The sequence below is a fragment of the Marmota flaviventris genome, chromosome 1 (assembly GCF_047511675.1).
Source record: "Marmota flaviventris isolate mMarFla1 chromosome 1, mMarFla1.hap1, whole genome shotgun sequence".
Taxonomy (NCBI): Eukaryota; Metazoa; Chordata; class Mammalia; order Rodentia; family Sciuridae; genus Marmota; species Marmota flaviventris.
The window spans coordinates 112,617,906-112,636,389 of NC_092498.1; the positions used below are offsets into that span (position 1 = coordinate 112,617,906).

Genomic DNA, 18,484 nt, shown 5'->3' on the forward strand with positions numbered 1-18,484 from the left:
GGCTCAAACACTTTAGGAAGGCAGGCAACCCAAATCTATTACTTGCACTACTCTAATCAAAGTCAGGTTGTTGCTTTGTGTCTGGGTTTCAATGCTGCTACAGCAAAAAATGACAAAAGCTTGACAACATAATTACAACTGTCAATCTTCCTAAAATAAATTACACTTGGAAACATGCAGGGAATAACAGTATAGACACATGAGTTAATTATATCTCATAACCTCATTCCCAATATATGTGTTACCCTAGCAGGAGGTATTGTTCGGAAGAAACAGCAGTTCATCTGTTGTAGAGGCTATTTTTAAATTTTGGATTCATGGATTTTGTTTTTCAAAAATGAGGCATTTGGGGGATAGTTTTCAGTGGAGTTATTGCAGAATTTTACTGGGGCTACATTTTCATTTCCACTTTTGCAGCTCTTGGGAGAAGGAGTTGCCAGTAAGAATTTTTGTAAGAGGTCTGCTTCCCAAAATGAGGAAGACAGAAAAATGTCCTGGAGAGCCATGCAGTTTTCCTTTGACACGGATCCAGAGATGACCAGGGTAAGCTCAAACTTACTGACTACGAAACAAATTATATTTAGAGTACAGATCTAGGCCTCACTTTTTTGGTTTTGCTTTAAATATTTACCTGAAATTAACCAATGAGACAAACTGGGATTCAAAGAAAATACTTTTAATTCTACCAGAAGCTCTCACTCAGTCTTTAACCCCAACAACCTAAGACTACACACACCACAGCTGCTGACCTCATACATCATGACATAAGGAGCCCTACCCTGAGTCCTGCATTCAACTGGTTTTGCTGGGCTCCTTTCTCTACTACTATGAACACACACGAACACACACACACACACACACACACACACACACCCTTCCTATGCCTACAATCAGGAATCATTTCCTTTCAGATCCTGGAGCATAATAGCAGGGATACTCTCAGGTTTGTCATGTTCAGTATAACAGGTTGTGTACTGCACAACTCAGGGGTGCCATTTACAAAGACTATGCTTTGACAGGCATGTCCTGAAAAAGACAAGAAATCTCAAATGCTGAAGAGGATGTGAAGACATAATCTCATACCCTGTTAGTAGAACTTTTAATTAGTACATCTTTTATGTAAAAAAATTCAGAGGTTCTTCAAAAAACTAGAATAGAATTGACATATGATCTAGCAATTCCACAGCCGGGTATGTACATATCCAAAATAAATGAAACCATTATGTAGAAAAAATATCTACACTCACTTGTTTTAACACAACAGTGTTCCAAGAGTGACGAGATGAAATCAATCTAGATGTCCATCAATGAATGAATAGATTAAGAATGTGGTGTATATACACAGTGGAGCATTATTTGGCCATAAACACACACACACACACACACACACACACACACACACACACAGAATTTTGTAATTTGAAGCAACATGGATGGAACTGGAGGACATTTTGTTAAGTGAAATAAACCACACAGAGAAAGACCAATGTCATTTCACATTTATGTGGATGCTACAAACGTGACCTCACAGAAGAATGAAACAGTAATTACCAGAGCTTAGGAAGGGTGCACAGAAAGACAGCAGAACTAACGGGTGCACTGGATAGGAGGAATGATGTTCTATAGAACAGTAGGATAACTATGGTTGATAACAATCACTTGCTTACTTCAAAATATCTAATAGGGAGGATTTTGAATATTACCAATACAAAAAAAAATGATAAATTTTGAGGTGATAGGTATGGTGTTCCCCGGATGTGATCCTTAAAATACATGTATTGAAACATCACATGGTACCCCATTTACATGTACAATTGTTATGTGTCTGTTGAAAGTAAAAATATATTTCTAAAACATATGTGATATCCCCTACCTCCCTGTCTAAGGTAGCACCTGGTTGAGGGCAAGGTTGTGACATCAGACAGGTTCAAGAAGGAACATCTTGGAGCTTTCCGGGCTCTGAAGAGCACTGTGAACTATGCATTATTGGAATGTTTTCTGTAGGCCAACAGCGCACTTAAGGGACTTCGATTAGGCAAATGATGGATTGGGAAAGGGTTCACAGAGGCAGAGGGAGAATAGCCTGGGTTGAGGCAAATGAGAAAATGAAGGCCTGAAAGAGGCATGTGATAGAAACTTTAATAAGGAAGAGTCAGCAGGACTCAGGAACTGCAGCACATGCAGGGATGATGGGGCTGGAATGTCCCTGGTTCCTGGAGTAGCACCCTGGGTGGGTGGCAATACCCTTAGCTGAGATAGAAACCACCAGGGGGATCCCTGAGGGTAAGGGAGGGCTCTGCTTTAGATACAGTGTCTGAGAGGAGATACCTGAGACACGTGAGGGCATTCTGGAGCTCAGCAGGGAATTCTTGAGATAGAAAATATAGATTTGGGAAATATCGGCATAAATAACATGATTGTGGTATATGTGTGTAATAAGAATTTATTCCACGCTCATTTTTTTTAGAATCAATAAAAAAATAAATAAAGTCTGTCATTTAAGATTTAGATGTGGATGAGATGCCCAAGGATCCTTAACATACTGGAAGAGGAGGAAATTCTCAACCAAGCATAGGAGACTGCCATATCTGAGGTTCAAATGAGGTCTGGGAGCAAAATGAAGAAGGCACTGAGTGAAGAAGCACTAAAGAGGGGGCATCGTGCCGCCTCTTGTAAAGGAGAAAATCAAGCGAAAGGTGATCTTCCTGAAGAGGTGCTGTTTCTAAAATCAACCTTCTCACTGGAACGTGCCTCTAAGCCAAAAGAAAAATCCACCCGAGACGTAAGTTACATAGAGAAATATATTTTCAGAAAAAGAAACAGTCTTAAAATAAAATTACCAAACTGCCTGTAGACTTTGGAGAAGTTACAGAAAGAAAGGGAATTAAAGAAACAAAATTCAGGAGCTGGGAATGGAAGGCAGGAAGGGATAAGAAAGAGAGAACAGGCTACTGGTCCCAGGCCTCCATGTTCTACCTCCCAGCAAAAGCTCTGGCCTCTGGAATAATACAGTATCAAAGTTTAGAGGATGACTTGGGACAGTCATTAACCCCCATTGTCTTCAGTTTCCCCAATACATAAAATCTGGAAAGAGGGACTGGAGTGGTGGCTCAGAGGCAGAGTGCTTGCCTAGCATGTGTGAGGCACTGGGTTCAATTCTCAGCACTACATAAAAATAAATAAAGGTCCATTGACAACCAAAAATAAATAAATAAATAAATAGACAAACAAGTAAACAAACAACTAGAAAGAACAGCCCTTGCCAACTCTATTTGCTACACAAATGACCTTTGGTAAGTCAAGTAACTTCTCAGCCTCAGTTTGCCCATCTGCATAATGAGTGACCATATTTATTTTACAGAGTTATTGTGAGGAACACAGATAAGGTGAACACCTAGAACAGTGTCCCACATATTTTAAGTCCTAGATAAGATCCAGCTCTTAGCAGCATTGGTGCCATTTTGGTCCAATGTGTTGTTCTAGAGGTCCTTTTGCTAAACATGAAGTGTAAAGCATCCATGAAGGATGGGCTCTTCCTCATTTCCCTGCTCCAGGCCTCATTATTTTTAAACATAACAGTAGTGGTCAATTATTTTCTATACAAGCAGCATGCCCCTGGCTGAGAACACAATTCCCATGATTAAGTTTTAAAGCAAACCAAACTTTGCTCACATAAGTTCTGTTTCCAAAGGACTTTCAAGGACTAAAATATTATAAAGACTGCTTGTACTGGATTCACTTCAATGAGCTTTACTAATAAACCAAAACCAGAGTAAATAAATATAAATTAATGTATAACACAAAATAGCCTATAAAAAAAAGAACTCACTTGTTTGTTTTCTTTTACATTCATTCTCAGATGTTACCACATTGTCCCTTCCTCATGTTGGGACATGGGTTTGCATACCAGGATTTGCATACCGGGAATGCTTGCACACTTATACAGGGTACCAAGTACTTAGTTTAGGAATTAGAAAGCCATTGTGCTCACCCATTGTCTTTGCAAGCTGCTTCTGGAGATGTCCTCTCCCAGATGGCTTCCTGAACTCCTTCTGAGATCTTCACCAAACCCACAAAAGACTGAGTGATCAGTGTGGGCCCCTGACTTCCGGCTACCAGCAAACTGAGAGGCAGTGGGCAGTTGGCACTCAGTCCAGTGGGAGATGATAATTTGCATTTGGCTTCAAAGGCTGCAAAGACTACTCCTAGGCCACAATGAGCGATGCTGGTTCCTGAGCCACCTTCCAATTGTCAGACCTAATCATCCACATCTGGTTTTTATGAGCCTAAATTCCCATCTTCTGAATTCATATCCTATTTACAATAAAGACTCATCACTTAGGGTAACATGATAGAATTTCTCAGTGCCCAATGAACAGAATGCCTACCACATAAGCCATCATCCAGAACTTTTCCCCAGTCTAAACCATGATGAAATCTCACAGAAGAAAATGCTATGATTAACCAGGTGTGATGGTGCAAGCCTGTGGTACCAGTTACTCAGAAAACTGAAGCTGGAAGATCTCTTAAGCCAAGATCAAAGCCAGTCTGGACTTAAAAAAACAGACAAACAAACAAAAATCTCCACATGATGACAAGAAGGTTTCTAGGTTTGGTTCTATCTGAATCATTGGTTTCATTTTCAATTTGAAAATACTGATCCTTAAGGAGCCATCCAAATACTATCCCACCCAACCTAAATGTCCCTTTGGGAAACAATAGGGGGAGGGAAAAATGAGAGTCAAGGAATATTGCCAGGCCATAATGAAACAAAGCCACAAACATGCTCTAGGAGAGGCACTCTGAATGTTGACTTTGTTGCATTGCATAAAGAGCTGCTGCAATCCACTATGCAACCACAAGGACAGGACTAAGCTCCAAAGAAGAGCAGAACAGAAAGGCCAAAAGGACCCAGGATGGCACCAAGCTACTGAACAAGCCAAGCTTGAAGTAACTCCAGATTTCTTATCAAACTGGGTAATAATCATCCTCAAATTTTATTACACCATTTGAATTGAATTTTCAGTTACTCTAGGTCAAAAGCATTTTAATTAGCACACAGCATAATAAGTACTCCACGGAGTATTATACATAGAGACACATAAGAAAGTCCTTAAGAGACTGGAATGGTGGTTGCCAGGGGTTATGGGGAGGTTTAGTCAAAAAGGCACAGAATTTGTTATGTGAGATGAGTGAGTCATGGAGAATCTGTTGTGCAGCCAAGTGCCTATATAGTTAGCAATATTATTTTGTAAACTTACAAAATTTCCAAGGTATGGGGCTGAGGTTGTGGCTCAGTGGTAGCGTGCTTGCCTAGCATGCATGGGTTCAATCCTCAGCACCACATAAAAATAAAGACAATAAAGTCCATCAGCAACTAAAAAAAAAAAAAAAAAAAAATTTCCAAGTAGGTCATGTGTTATCTGTTCTTATCAGCAACACAAAAGTAATAATAACGGCCATGCATGGTGGTACAAACCTGTTATCCCAGCTACTCGGGGAGGCTGAGGCAGGAGGGCTGCAAGTTCAAGGGCAGCGGGGGGCAACCCAGCAAGACCCTGTCTCAAAATAAAAATTTTAAAACAGGGCTGGGTTTGTAGCTCAGTGGTAGAGCACTTCCTTACCATGGGTGAAGCCTTGGGTTCAAACCCCACTACCACAAAATAATAATAATAATGATAATAAATAAGAGGAAAGGTAGAAATTTTTGGAGGTAATAGATTTATGGAGTATAGATGGTTTCATGAGTGCACAATCATTACCAAACCCATCAAGTGGGTTATGTTAATTATATACACATTTTATACATAGAAAAATTGAATAAAAAGTTAAAATTTTAGAAAAAGAAAATCTTTCCAATTGTTTTATGTTTACTTTAAAGTTCATTCAGACATGAAAGCTCATATAAATAACATGCATGTTTCACACCCACTATCTTACTTACATGTGAACACTGAACAGACAACAGATACTGTGGTAATCTATGAGGGGGTCCTACCACCCAGATATGCTCTGATAATGCCAATTTTTAACAACCTGTGTTCTGCCTCCCGAGAGCCCTCATACAAGACTGCATGAATAGGTCATGTGCTGTAGAGCCCCTCATGTCTTGTATTCACCCATCTATCTTTCCATACTCAAGTCTCAGCTTCCCGGGGCCAAAGATTCCCAAAGACAAAGTAAGAACTTCAGAGTACAGCCTAAAATATACTTCATCTAAAAGGATGACATGAAACCCTGGCATCATTAGAAAAGCCAACTGGCCAAAAAAGAACTATTTTAGTGTTGAGACTTTTTAAGCAATAATAATGCAGACTCACTACAATAAACAAAGGAAAAGTCAGTGTTCAAGGTAGAGAACAGCTAGCCTCAAAGAATGTGTTGTGCTCTTTTAAGGTTCTTCTGAAGACATAACTGTATTGATTATATTTGTGCTCAAACTTCATAAACAACTTAAGTAAATAATTGCCAGGTGGATATTAAAGTATTTCTTTAATCTGGGTCTCTCCTCCTCTGGGATGATAGTTTCAATGAGCTCCTGAACTACTACCAACAAAATTACAAAAACAAAAACAAAAAAATTACACACACAACTGAATTCTAATCAAAAGATTTGCAGCCCAAAATGGTACTGATTCTAGTCATGACAATCATCACCAAATGATTCCACCTCCACTATCAGCAGCCTCACTCAACACATCACCAGGTCATGCTGACATTTGGAAAGGGACCAGAGAGGAGCCTGTCCTTTTTATCTTATGGGAGGAATATAACTTGTCCATCAGCAAGCCTTGGAGAGCAGCCACTGCCCCTAGTACTGACTGTGCCACTGGCAGACCCACAAGCCATCACAGTGGATAGACTCTCACACCTGGCTCAGGTGATCAGAGCCCAAGGGTCATGATTTTGAAGACTCATTTCTTTTCTGCCAGGAAGTGTTCAAAGCCTCAAGTGCATCAATTAACCTGTGGTCTCAATTGGTCCAAGGTTCCCATTATGAGAAAAAGCCTCTGCATACATCTGCAATGTATCTTGTGTAATTCAGAAAGTTAAAGGTGAATCTCAAGCTTCCGCTACTATGACCAGCCATTAATAAAAGAACCAGGTATTTTTACACTTTCTACTAAGAACTCGAAGCATGAAATAGAGCTGGGGATGTAGCTCAGTGGTAAAGCCTTGACTAGTACGAGTGAAGACCTGGATTTCATCCCCAGCACTGCAAAAAAAAAAAAAAAGAAAAAGAAAAAAAAGAAAGAAGAAATTCAAGGCATGAACAGACTTATGTACTGTGTTAGTTACCCTTTCCCCACCCTGCCTTCTGTCCCAGCATCAAGGGAAGTGAACTGTGACAGCATCCACTCACTCATTCACTGTCCACCTGAGCAAGGCTTTGGACCGACTGCACAGTGCCCCTTGGAATTAAATCACAATGTTTTAATAGAGTGTAAAAACCTTTATAACCAGTAACTTAGGGACAGTAATTGCTCCAAGCAATAACTTTTTCAACCTTCTGGTAGGCAGACTAATGCCTCTCCTCCCCACAAAGAGGACTGTATCCTAATCCATGGAACTTGTAAAAAGGGACTCTACAGACATGATTAAGGATCCTAAGATGGGGAGATCATCCTGGTTCATTAGGTTGGCCCAAGTATAATCACAAGAGTCTTTTATTGTAATGGTTTTTTTTTTTTTTTTAGTTGTAGATGGACATTCTCTCTTAGATGTGTTTTCTTAAATAAATATCTGTGCTGCTATTGACAAATGCTGAAGTTTTTCTGTCACTTACTTCAAAGACCCCCACCTATCCTCAGTCAAGGCACCCTTTTCTGGGAACTCCTCTGGTGACAGAATCAAATTGCAAATGGTATTTAGATTCCACTGAATACTTTTAAGAGTGATGCCATGGTTTAATTTTAAACATTTTTTTTTTTTTACAATACATGAAGAACCATATCATTGCAACCATTTAAAGTCAATGATTAAAAAAGGATTATATGTTCAACTTTAAACCATGTAAGAGAGAATGTCGTTTTTGAAAACTCATTAAGAGAGCACACAAACAAAAATCTTTAACTATCTCTGAGCTAAAGAAAATGGTTCCAAAGGAAAGAGGTTAAAAAAAGGAAAGGAAGGGACAGGAATATGGGGAAGAGGGTGGGGAGAAAGCTAGAAAAAGAGAAAACAGGTTTCTGAAAAGATTCTAAAGCTTGTGGAAGTGTTTGGAATTTATCTTGAGGGAAAGAGAGAAAGCCAGAGGTTTTCTCTTTTATCTAAGAGATGCTGTGGTTTTAGAAAGAACCCTTAGGCTATCAGGACCCATACCTGACTTCTCAATCCATCTAGAGGAAGGAAGAACAAGGAACTAGAACTTTCTGCAAAAGTAATCTCTTAAACACACACACACACACACACACACACACACACACACGCATACCCATGCATACTCCCTACTCTTCATAATGGTTTAAGGCCTGTCCTTGCTCTCTCCATAATGCCAAATTATAACTCTTTTGATGACACTAAACACTTCACAAAACACCAAGAGACTGAGCCCAGCTAAAGAGCTTTACTCTTCTTTACTCCCAGTTAATTAAATGTCAAAATGCTATTGCCTTCTGCTCAGCTATCCCAATGGCATGTTAGGGGAAGAGAAGACTAGTTTCTATCCTTTTATTGTCTTAATCCATGGCAGAAATTAGAGCCAGGGATGATGGTAATCATGATCTTCTTTTCCCTTGTTAAGGACATTTATGACCAAGTTTCTTAATCTAACCACTGACATATTAAACAACATAAGCAAGCACAAATTTTAAACAAAAGCGTAATTAGAGCTGTCCATTTTCGTAGATGTGCAGTTTCCATCCTTGCAGGGTCACAGAACATTGTTTATGATTGACAATGCTCAGAATCTCTTAATCCAAACTGTGGCACAAGTTAAATTCAAATCAGGTGATTTTGTGAAAAGCTTCCATCAATGTTGAGGTATTTCTCTTTTTAAAGGTATATGAACCGGTTTTAGAAAGATTAGGCTATCAGGACCCACACCTGGCTTTTCAATCCATCTAAAGGAAGGAAGAACCAGGAACTAGAACTTTCTATAAAAGTAATCTCTTCAAAACATGCACACACGCACACACACATATTCATACCCACACATACTCCCCACTCTCCATATTGGTTTTTGTGTGAGAGCATAAGCACATAATTTTTACTCAGACTCCCTGCCAATACACAAAGAACTGAGATTCTGTAATAGTTGATCATGTTGCCACACAAACAGGAGACCTAACTACCATCTGGATATCCTCTGTGCTTTCAGCAAGGTATTGATTAATTTCAAACTTCATTTCATAAGATATCTCTTTGTTCTATTCAGAAGACATTCTTCTTTTGTCAGAAACTGAAGTGTACAGCTGTACTTCCTGAAACTGTGAAATGCAAACCCACTGCCTCCTTGTCTTCACTAAGCCCTGGGCTCTTTAACCCCAACAAGTGAAGTCATCATTTCCCATCACCAAATACAAGGGCCTCTGGAGGGTTCCTTTTCCATTGTTTCACAGTTTTTGAATGCAAACAACTCCCCATTTTAGAAAACTACTAAACTCTGACTCTCGAGATCTTGTTGGATCTCTTCTCCCCAAAGGCACATCATCACACCCCTCAAAACCAGCATCTAAAATTGAATTCTGACTCCTTAAGGACATTGCTGTTCAAGTCAAAATCTCAAATGCCTCAAAAGGGGGTCTATGTATTTTATTCTGCTCTGCTCAACATTTTTATTAATCGATTGAATAAAACTAATAATGGTCTGATAATCAAATCTGTTTAGGGTATAAAATAAGGTTACTGGATTTAAAAAATAGTATGTAGAGACTGTGACAGACTTAAGAAGACAGAATGGATGAAGTATGAAACAGAGTAAATGTGTAACCGTCAATTTAGTTTCTTAAAAAAATAATAGCTCCATAATTGTTGTAAGCAATAACATATGTAAAAAAAAAACCATGGAAGTCTCATGGCAAACTCAATGTGAATCTCTTGGCTGCAGGGCAGTGGGTGAGGGGTGGGACAACACACAGATATAAACTGCATGATGACAAGGTACAAACAAGACAATGTAATCAGACCACATTTAAAGCACAGAGCATCCTTACTGTTCAAATAAGTGTCAGTGGGGAAGAAATGTGAGTCAATGTCTTCGTGACAAAATTGACTTACCAACAATGAATATTTACCATTCCTTCTAAAACAGATCACCAGCACCCCTCTTAACCCAAGTAACTGTATAATCAATTTCTGCTCATAGGGTCACAGGAAAGTATAACACAGGTAGACAGAAAAATAACCTTCTGATCTCATGAAGATAAAGTATAACCATGAAGTCAATGAAAGGAACAAAGAATACTGCAAATAAGCCATTTATTAGTAACGCAATAGTTGTCCAAAGCAGACTGATACAAACCAAAAGGACTAAGAGAATTTGGAGATGGGGTGAGTAGGAGATTGGCAACTAGAGCAAATAACTCAGAGTAGTGAGGTATGTCATGATAATACCATAGAAATCAAGTGAAAACTCTCTTTTTATGCATCATGGCATTTTGTCAGAAAAATGACACTCTGCCCTCCAAATTGAGACATCATTCTAAAATAATCACTTAGGATAAAACAAATTATTTTTTATAACATGCACTGTATTTTTTTCAAAATAAAGTCCCAACCAAACGTTTTAACCCACTATTCACCATGGCATTTTGAAATTTGGTTCAAGTGGACTCACTTTGAGGCAACTTTTTCTAGGTCCAATTATTTTTAGACAATGAGGATTCTCCACTTACCGCCCAGTTCAGAGTTTTCAAACGCAGGTTTGAGGGTGATGAGATGATTTGAAATCACATCTTGGGAGAAATGACAGCAGGAAATGAATCCTGGGCAAGAGCACACTTATTGGGGACTATAACAGTTGTGCCCAAAGGCTGAAGGGATATTATTGTGATACTTCTGAAAAGGCCAAGAGTGCAGAAGTAGGAACAGGTAGAAACTATGCTGGCCTTTCCCCAAAGTTGATGCTTTATCTTGAAAGAATGAATTTCCCTCCAGAGGTGTTCAAACACAGATTAGATGTGGAGTACAGGCATACCTGGTTTTATGGTACTTTGCCTTACTGTGCTTCATAGATACTGTGTTTTTATGGCAACCATTTTTTTTCAACAGTTTATGTGACTGTTAGCATTTTTAGCAGTATTTTGTGTTTTAGATATTATGTTAGCGTTCTGTTACCATCACAAACACCTGAGACAAATCAACTTAAAAGCAGGAATGGTTTTTTAGGGCTCATGGTTTCAGAGGTTTCAATACATGATCACTTGACCCTGTTTGTTTATATGGCAGCATAGTACTTTGTGGAAGAAGCACATAATAGAGAAGACTTGTGTACCTCCTGGTGGCTGGGAAGCAAAAAGAGAGAAAGAGACTGATATTCCTTCCATTAGGCCCTCCCTCTTTAAGGTTCCAGCACCTCCCAATAGTATCAGGCTGGGAACCAATTTTCATCCCTAGCTGCTTACCTGGTGGAATATAAATTCCATCATATTTTGAAAGTGATGGATACTGGAAAGAGAAGGAGTAAGATGGAATGGGAGGGGAAGTGGAATGGAATTTTAAGTAAGGTAGTCAAGTGAGGTCTCATCAAGAAGGTAATATCTGAGAGGCTTCATCAAGAAGACATGACAAAAGTGAGTTCTAGGAAAAAAAAACATGCATCCTGAGACTAGATAAATAAGGAGCCATTACCCTGATCCTGTCTGTTATGTATTTCTGGAGTCTCTTCCCTCAAGTTAGACTTTATGGTCTGAAGAGCTAAATGAAAACAAAGGCTAAGTAGAGCCCAGCTCTGGGAGATGTCTCCCAGACCTCCTGCCACCACCAACACCTGGCCCCATCTTTGTTCCACTTCAGAGTGAAGTTTTTGCCACCTGGTTCACTGGTTCATTTATTGCTGCCTCTTTCTCAACCATAAGCACCCAGGCTCCCCTGAAGTTTCCAGAGATAAATCCCTATAGTCTTCTTTTTCACTCAAATTGCATGTTGCTTAGATGCTAAAAACTAAAAAAGAGTAGGAGGGTTGAAAGGTTTATTTCAGAAAATTGGCAGCCAGTGGCTGCCACATTTGTTGGAATTCCAGAGCATGAAAAAACATTTGGCAAGAGACAAAAAATACCCTTAAACATAACTTGGTTCTAATTTTGAGATTCCTAGGCATCAAAATACACAGGACTGTAGAAAAATACTCAGTAATCCCTTTTTTCCTAGTTTCAAAGATAATGCTCACTGTCCAACCTTTCAAGAGCTGTTGGTTCTTCTGCAGAACAACTTTGAAGCATGAGGCAGCCTCAGTTAAGAGTGTCCAGTTTTGGCAGGGCATGGTGGCAGATGCCTATACTCCCAGTGGCTTGGGAGGCTGAAATAGAAGGATCACAAGTTCAAAGGCAGCCTAAGCAATTTAGCCAGGCCCTAAACAATTAAGCAAGACACTGTCTCAAAAAAAAAAAAAAAAAAAAAAAAAAATTAAAAAGGGGATGTGGCTCAGTGGTAAAGCACCCCTGAGTTCACTCCTTTGTACCAAAAAAAAAAAAAAAAAAGTGCTTTGGGCTCCAGGGAAATATCAGAAAGATACTGAGGCTGGTCCCTTAAATGAGTTCTTCCCCTCTGTGAATGAACATAATGAACCTATAGCACTTGCATGGGTAAAGGTTATACCAAATAATATACTGGGGGGTGTAAGGTATAATTCAGTGATGGAGTGTTGATCCCCAGCACCCCCCCCACAAACACACAAAATAAATAAACAAACAAATGAAAGTAGTATACTATACATTTCTGGCAAAGGCAACGTGTACTTCAAAAGTATCAATAACCTAAGCCCTAGAAACTCTGCAGTGACAAACTGTGCAATGATAATGTCTAGAAAACAATACATTGTTGAAAAGCCCCAGGGAGGTACATATGCTTGAGGCCTAATTATTCTCCAGTTTCAACCAAAGTACAATCAGGGCTTTCTTTTCTTCTTTTTCCTCTTCTTCCTCTTCCTCTTCCTCCCCCCTCTTCTTCTTCTTCTTTTTTGTTTCTAAGGTGCTGTTGTGGCCCAGTGAAGGCCCCTAGGAATTACTCCACCAAGAATAGCAGGAGACAACTTGGTCTCCTCATTCTTCACACAAGAACCTTCGAAGGAGATCTCATCACCAGAACAGAAACATTCAAAAGGGCTTTGGGTTTTCCTATTTGTGGGAACCAGAACTTGTGGCCAATCTATAAAAAAATCTTCTACATTTGTGACCCAGTCCCTGGACTTAAGCAGCTGGCAGAGAAACTGGGGGAAGCAGGAGGGAGGAGAAGAAATAAAGCCCTTACTAGCTGTTGGCATAATTCATAGTAAATTCTGAGTTAAGAGAAAAAAGGTCACTCCATTAATGAGCTCCAAGAAGCCTCCCTGGGGGAGGGATGGTGCTGTCAGCTGCCTGTTCCTGCTTAGAGCTCTGCCCAGGATGTATGTTCAGGATGAGCACACAACCCAGGTTTCCTGAGACAGTACTATTGATGTCTCCTATTCAGGCACAATTACAAACAATCAATATCCAATTTCACTCTCCAAAGTGTCGTGATTTAAATCATAGGGTCCCTCAATGAAAGGGTGACTGAGTTTCTGGCAGGGATTTTGCTGCTTTACCTGTAAATTAGGTCACGAACCTCTCCCAATCCACTACTGACCTGGGGTTACACAATGTGCAAATTCCTGCATGTCCCCATGTAGACAGAGTATGGAAGAAGAAGCAAATATCATGGTGAAGGCACAGACTGGAGCCAGACTCTCAGGGTTTACAGCTCTAACCCCTCATACTTAAAAGCAGTGAAACTTGGGACTAGTTATTTAACATCTCCCATTTGAAACAAGGATGAGGATGAAAGTAAGTGCCAGAAAGGATTAATGAGTTAACATTTGTCAAGTGCTTAGAACAGTGCCTGGCACCAGGTAATCATTCTATGAATATTTACCAAATAAAAATAAGTATGCAGTTTTGTCTAAGAGGGAAATAATTTTATACAAAGAAATGGTGATGCAAGGCTGGAAGGCTCTTTTCAAAACTTTTTAGATCCCCTCCCTATTCAGATACCCCTCACTGACATAAAAACCCCATGCTTTATCTGGGGTTGTTGCTCAATGGCAGAGTGCTTGCCTAGTATCTGTGAGGCACTGGGTTCGATTCTCAGCACCATATATCAATAAATAAAATAAAGGTACATTGACACTAAAAAAAATAATAAAACAAAACAAAACAAAAAAACATGCTTGATCCTGGATGAAGACAGCTGGCGACAGGGTTACAGGGTTCCAGAGGGTGGAAATAGAACACTCACTGCCACAAGGCCTCCCTTATTACCTTATGATCAACTACACACTAAATTTCTACATTGAAATTGGCTCAAATAGAACAAAGAAACAAAGACAAATGTCCCAGGTTGTAGCTAGCAGTCAGAAAGAAGCCTGAAGCCAACAAATACCTCTCTCAATTATTTTAAAACACTCAACATGAAGAGTACCCTTTGCTCCCCACACACTCCATAATCGCACATTTATGTATGTGATTCACGACTTCAAAAGCATCAAAAGTATGCCAATAAAACACATTTAGAGCAATCAATTTAAGATGAAAAATCACAGATATAAGTCTCACATATAAAATTCCATGTGATAAACTATAAAAAAATCTCCTTAATTCCTCCACCATACATTAGGTACCCAGGATAATCATTGCATGCAAATAGGGTACCTCACACCATCCCACAAACAAAAAAAATTACCAGTTGTATATCTGTATGTTCAGATATACAACTCTATGAAAGCATCCTCTTAGTCATTTGGGTTTTAGTTTTATGTCATGGTTCTGCTTTTAATGATGTTTCAACCTTTCAGAAAGATTAGAACTCCTGATTAAGATGATAAATTCCTACCCAACAAAACAGCTGTTTTGGAAAGAACCAAGACTCCAAGGCTCTTTAGGATAAACACAGACACAAAACCACAGAGGAAAAAAAAAGGCCTGGGAGACAAGGGTGGCACAAATGCAGAGGAAAGGGAAGGCTAGTTAATTATATTAAGCAGCAATTAAAAACAAAAAGGATTGCAAATGTAGACACCCATGCATTAAGGTACACACGTTTGTTTTTATGTAAATAGCGGTCTCTGATTCATTTCTCTGTTGCTCTCTATGTTGAGTCACCAAGGGGATGTGATTCCTAAGGTTTTAAAAGTCTGAACAAATGGAAAGATTTGGAGCAGGGAGGCATTCCACAAAAAACATTAAATACTAAACGAGAGAGATATTTCAAACAAAAACAGGAAGTCTGCTATGGTAGAGCCTGGAGCAAGGAAAAACTTTTCCATCAACCTTCTTTTCCAGAGAACTAAGACTTGCCCTCTAACATTTTCTAACAATTTCTTTTTAATACACGGAAAAAACAAAGTCGTCATTTCCAGTATCACTCAATTATTAAGGGAGAGTTTTTACAACTGTCTAAACTAGGACATTAAAAAAAAAGTATGTTAATCATTTCTCATTTACATTGACTTCATTAATGTAACACAAATTTCTTTCCAAATAAACAGGCTCAGTAGGGAGTTAAGTCCTAATTCAGATCCTCCACACTGGAATTCCACCAGGGCCCATTTTAAAGAACCCGCTTTAGCTAGAAGGGGGTGGCCCCTGTCACAGGATGCAACTTTTCAGGCAGGAGGAGCCGCAGTCCCCACGAGGGTTGTGGTCACTGGGCGCCGCTTCCACCCTCTAGCAGTTCAACAAGTTCCCTAGGCTTCCGATCAGCACCCACCACCCGAGCTCTCGGTGGAATTTTCTTTTCACACCTGAAGACTTTGCGCTTCACTTTCAAAAGCACCGATGTTTCTTCCTGCTGCTCATCTCGGCTATTTTCTCTGGCATTCGCGTGACATTTCTCACCACTTCCCTTCCGCCTACTAGCAACTCGCCCCCTCTCCCGCCCCAGTCGTCCCACCGCAACCCCGAACCGCTTCTCGTCCCGGACTCTCCGCGCCTGCGCTGCTCTGCTCGCGGGGACCCCCGCCCCCCCCCCCAACTCCCACCGATCTCCAGCCCTCCGCAGCAGGGAGGGTGGGCAGACAGGGCACAAAGGTCACTCCCGAGTGCTACAAACCGGAGCAAGAAGCGAAAGAAATAAGCTTTCCAAGAGGGGGCTGGGGATAGGGGACACGGATAGAAGGGGAAGGACAGGGAGAAGCAGCGTAAGGGCCAGGAGAGCTTCCCTGTCACCGGGGTTCCTACACCTTCCCGCACCCGGACATATGCAGGTCCGTGGGGCTGTAGTTCTCAGCCGCTCGACAATTCGACTCCCCCAGGAAGTCTCCCGGGGTAGAAAAGCCTCATAACTGCGTCCCCCCTTCTGTCCTAGCATTGTCCGCGCCACACCAGCGCTTCGGGAGGCGCCGGGAGCGGCTCGGTCCCTACCTCCACCAGCAGCCCCAACAGCAGCGCCGCCACCCTAACGGGCAAGCGGCTCATGGCTCCTCCTTGTCCTCTCCGGGTGCGCCCGGCTGCCGGCTCACAGGCGGGTCAGGGGCAAGTCCCCAGAGCGGTGGGCAGATGGGCTGACTCCAGCCGGGAGCCGGCGCGCGCGGACTGGGCCAGCAGCAAGCTAGACGGGAGGTGGGACGCGCCGCGCAGATCTCGCAGCGCTCCGCCCCCAGCCGGCGCGCGCTCCCGACCTGCCCGCACAGCGCGCGCGTCCGCTGGTACCCGGAATCGAAGGCCAGAGTGGGGCGCGGCTGTCGGGCGCGGGGACCCGAGATGCTGAAGTGCATGAGCCAGGGATGGGTTGAGGAACCCCACGGACCTACCAGTGTGAGAGGAGCTGCCACATGTCTTCTCTTTCGGGGGATACGGTATAGTGTCACCACCTGATAGACCGAAAAGGTTTTTAAAAGTGGCAGAGTCTCCGCGGATGGAGGAGGGGCTGAGGTGGCTGTAGAGGAACCCATTCTTGCCTCCTGGTTTTCTGTTTTCTTTTCTCATTCCTTTTCTTTCTGCACGCCCCCTCTCCGCCCCCTGGTTTCTATCTTCTTCTCTCCTTTCCTTTTCTGCCTACAGCAGGGTGGGGGGTCGAGCACCCCGCCCAAGTGTGATGGGGAGGACAAAGGGCGAGGAAGGTTGACTGTGGAATGAAGGCTCCCTTGCACCTCACCTCTCACTTAGATGTTGATATTTTTCTTCCAGCATATCTTCCTGCCCTGACACCATTGACCCCACCTTGAAGTACCCCTCAAAGCCGTTCGATTTTTTCACAGCACAATTCAGTTGCCATTTATTTGTAAAAATATTCAAGGAACATTTGTTGAGATTTGTAAGATGTATTAAATCCTGAGCTTACGGTAGATTGTGTAGAGGTGGACAAGAAAAACGCTCCTGTAGTCTAGAGGGAGAAACACTTAACTATCAGGGTGCTGAGTGTAGAGTACAGGATAATAGAAGAGCATAAAGGTCAGGGACTACCCATAACTAGAGATGGAAGGAGGAGGATTCATGGAAATAAATGTCACTTGAGGCAAATACCCTTTACCTCACTTTTCCAGTCTTGAGTGCGCCACCAGACTGTACCTATTAGAACTTAAAAGTGAGGCAGAAAAGAACCATACCACAAAGCTGCCAAGGGTCAGTCAGTGTATTGTAGTGACTTGGCCTTAATTACAATTCTTTTTAGGGCAGAAGTAGGACTGAGGATGTATCCCAGTGGTAGAGCACAGTCTCGGCATGCACAAACCTCTGGGTTGGTTCCCAAGCACCACAGTTAAAAAAAAAAAAAAAAAATTAAGGTCAGAAATTAATTTGCAGAAAATAGCCAAAAGTGTGTTGTATGAAAGAGACCAAAGTATTACCCTTTACCCCATGGCAATGTAAATGATCAGTGTCCTGTAAAAATTCAGTGTGCCTTGCTGGGGTTAGAACTTTAATTTTCTAATGTTTCATTCTCTTTCCAAGAATTTCCTTCCCCCAACTTTTCAACTGGCTATATACTCAGGAGAGGGGTGATCACCTGTTTTCTTCTTTGAAGAAGTTTGCCATCCTACTGGTTTAACAGTGGTCCACTTTATGCTTGGACTGTAGCCCTTGCTGCTTTGCCATTGAAACTTATTTTTTTAAAAGGACATGTTTCTTTCTCCTCTCCTTGCTTGTCCCTAATCTCCCCTCCCCAATCTCAAGGGAAATAGGATTACCTTTGTTCCTCATTTTAGGTGGATTTATCTGTCCTTGAATACATACCCACCATAAGAATAAAATAATACAGACTTTGGGTATGGTACCAGAAGATCTCAGAAATGACTATTACAACTCTAACACAAAACATGTGGAATGTAGCCTTTGAATCACTTCTTTAAAAGCCCCTGTTCCTACTGATGGGC

At 41.2% G+C, this 18,484-nt stretch overlaps 1 protein-coding gene across 1 annotated transcript in view; it reads right to left on the minus strand.

Annotated features, from left to right (window-relative positions):
* Vopp1 (VOPP1 WW domain binding protein) overlaps nucleotides 1-16,762 on the minus strand; it is a 97,458-nt gene extending 80,696 nt beyond the window's left edge. Inside the window, exon 1 of the mRNA XM_027956076.2 lies at nucleotides 16,536-16,762. Coding sequence (XP_027811877.1) covers nucleotides 16,536-16,589 — 54 coding nt within the window. The 5' untranslated portion in view covers nucleotides 16,590-16,762. The remainder of the gene's footprint in view (nucleotides 1-16,535) is intronic.
* Between the last annotated feature and the right edge of the window lie 1,722 nt (nucleotides 16,763-18,484).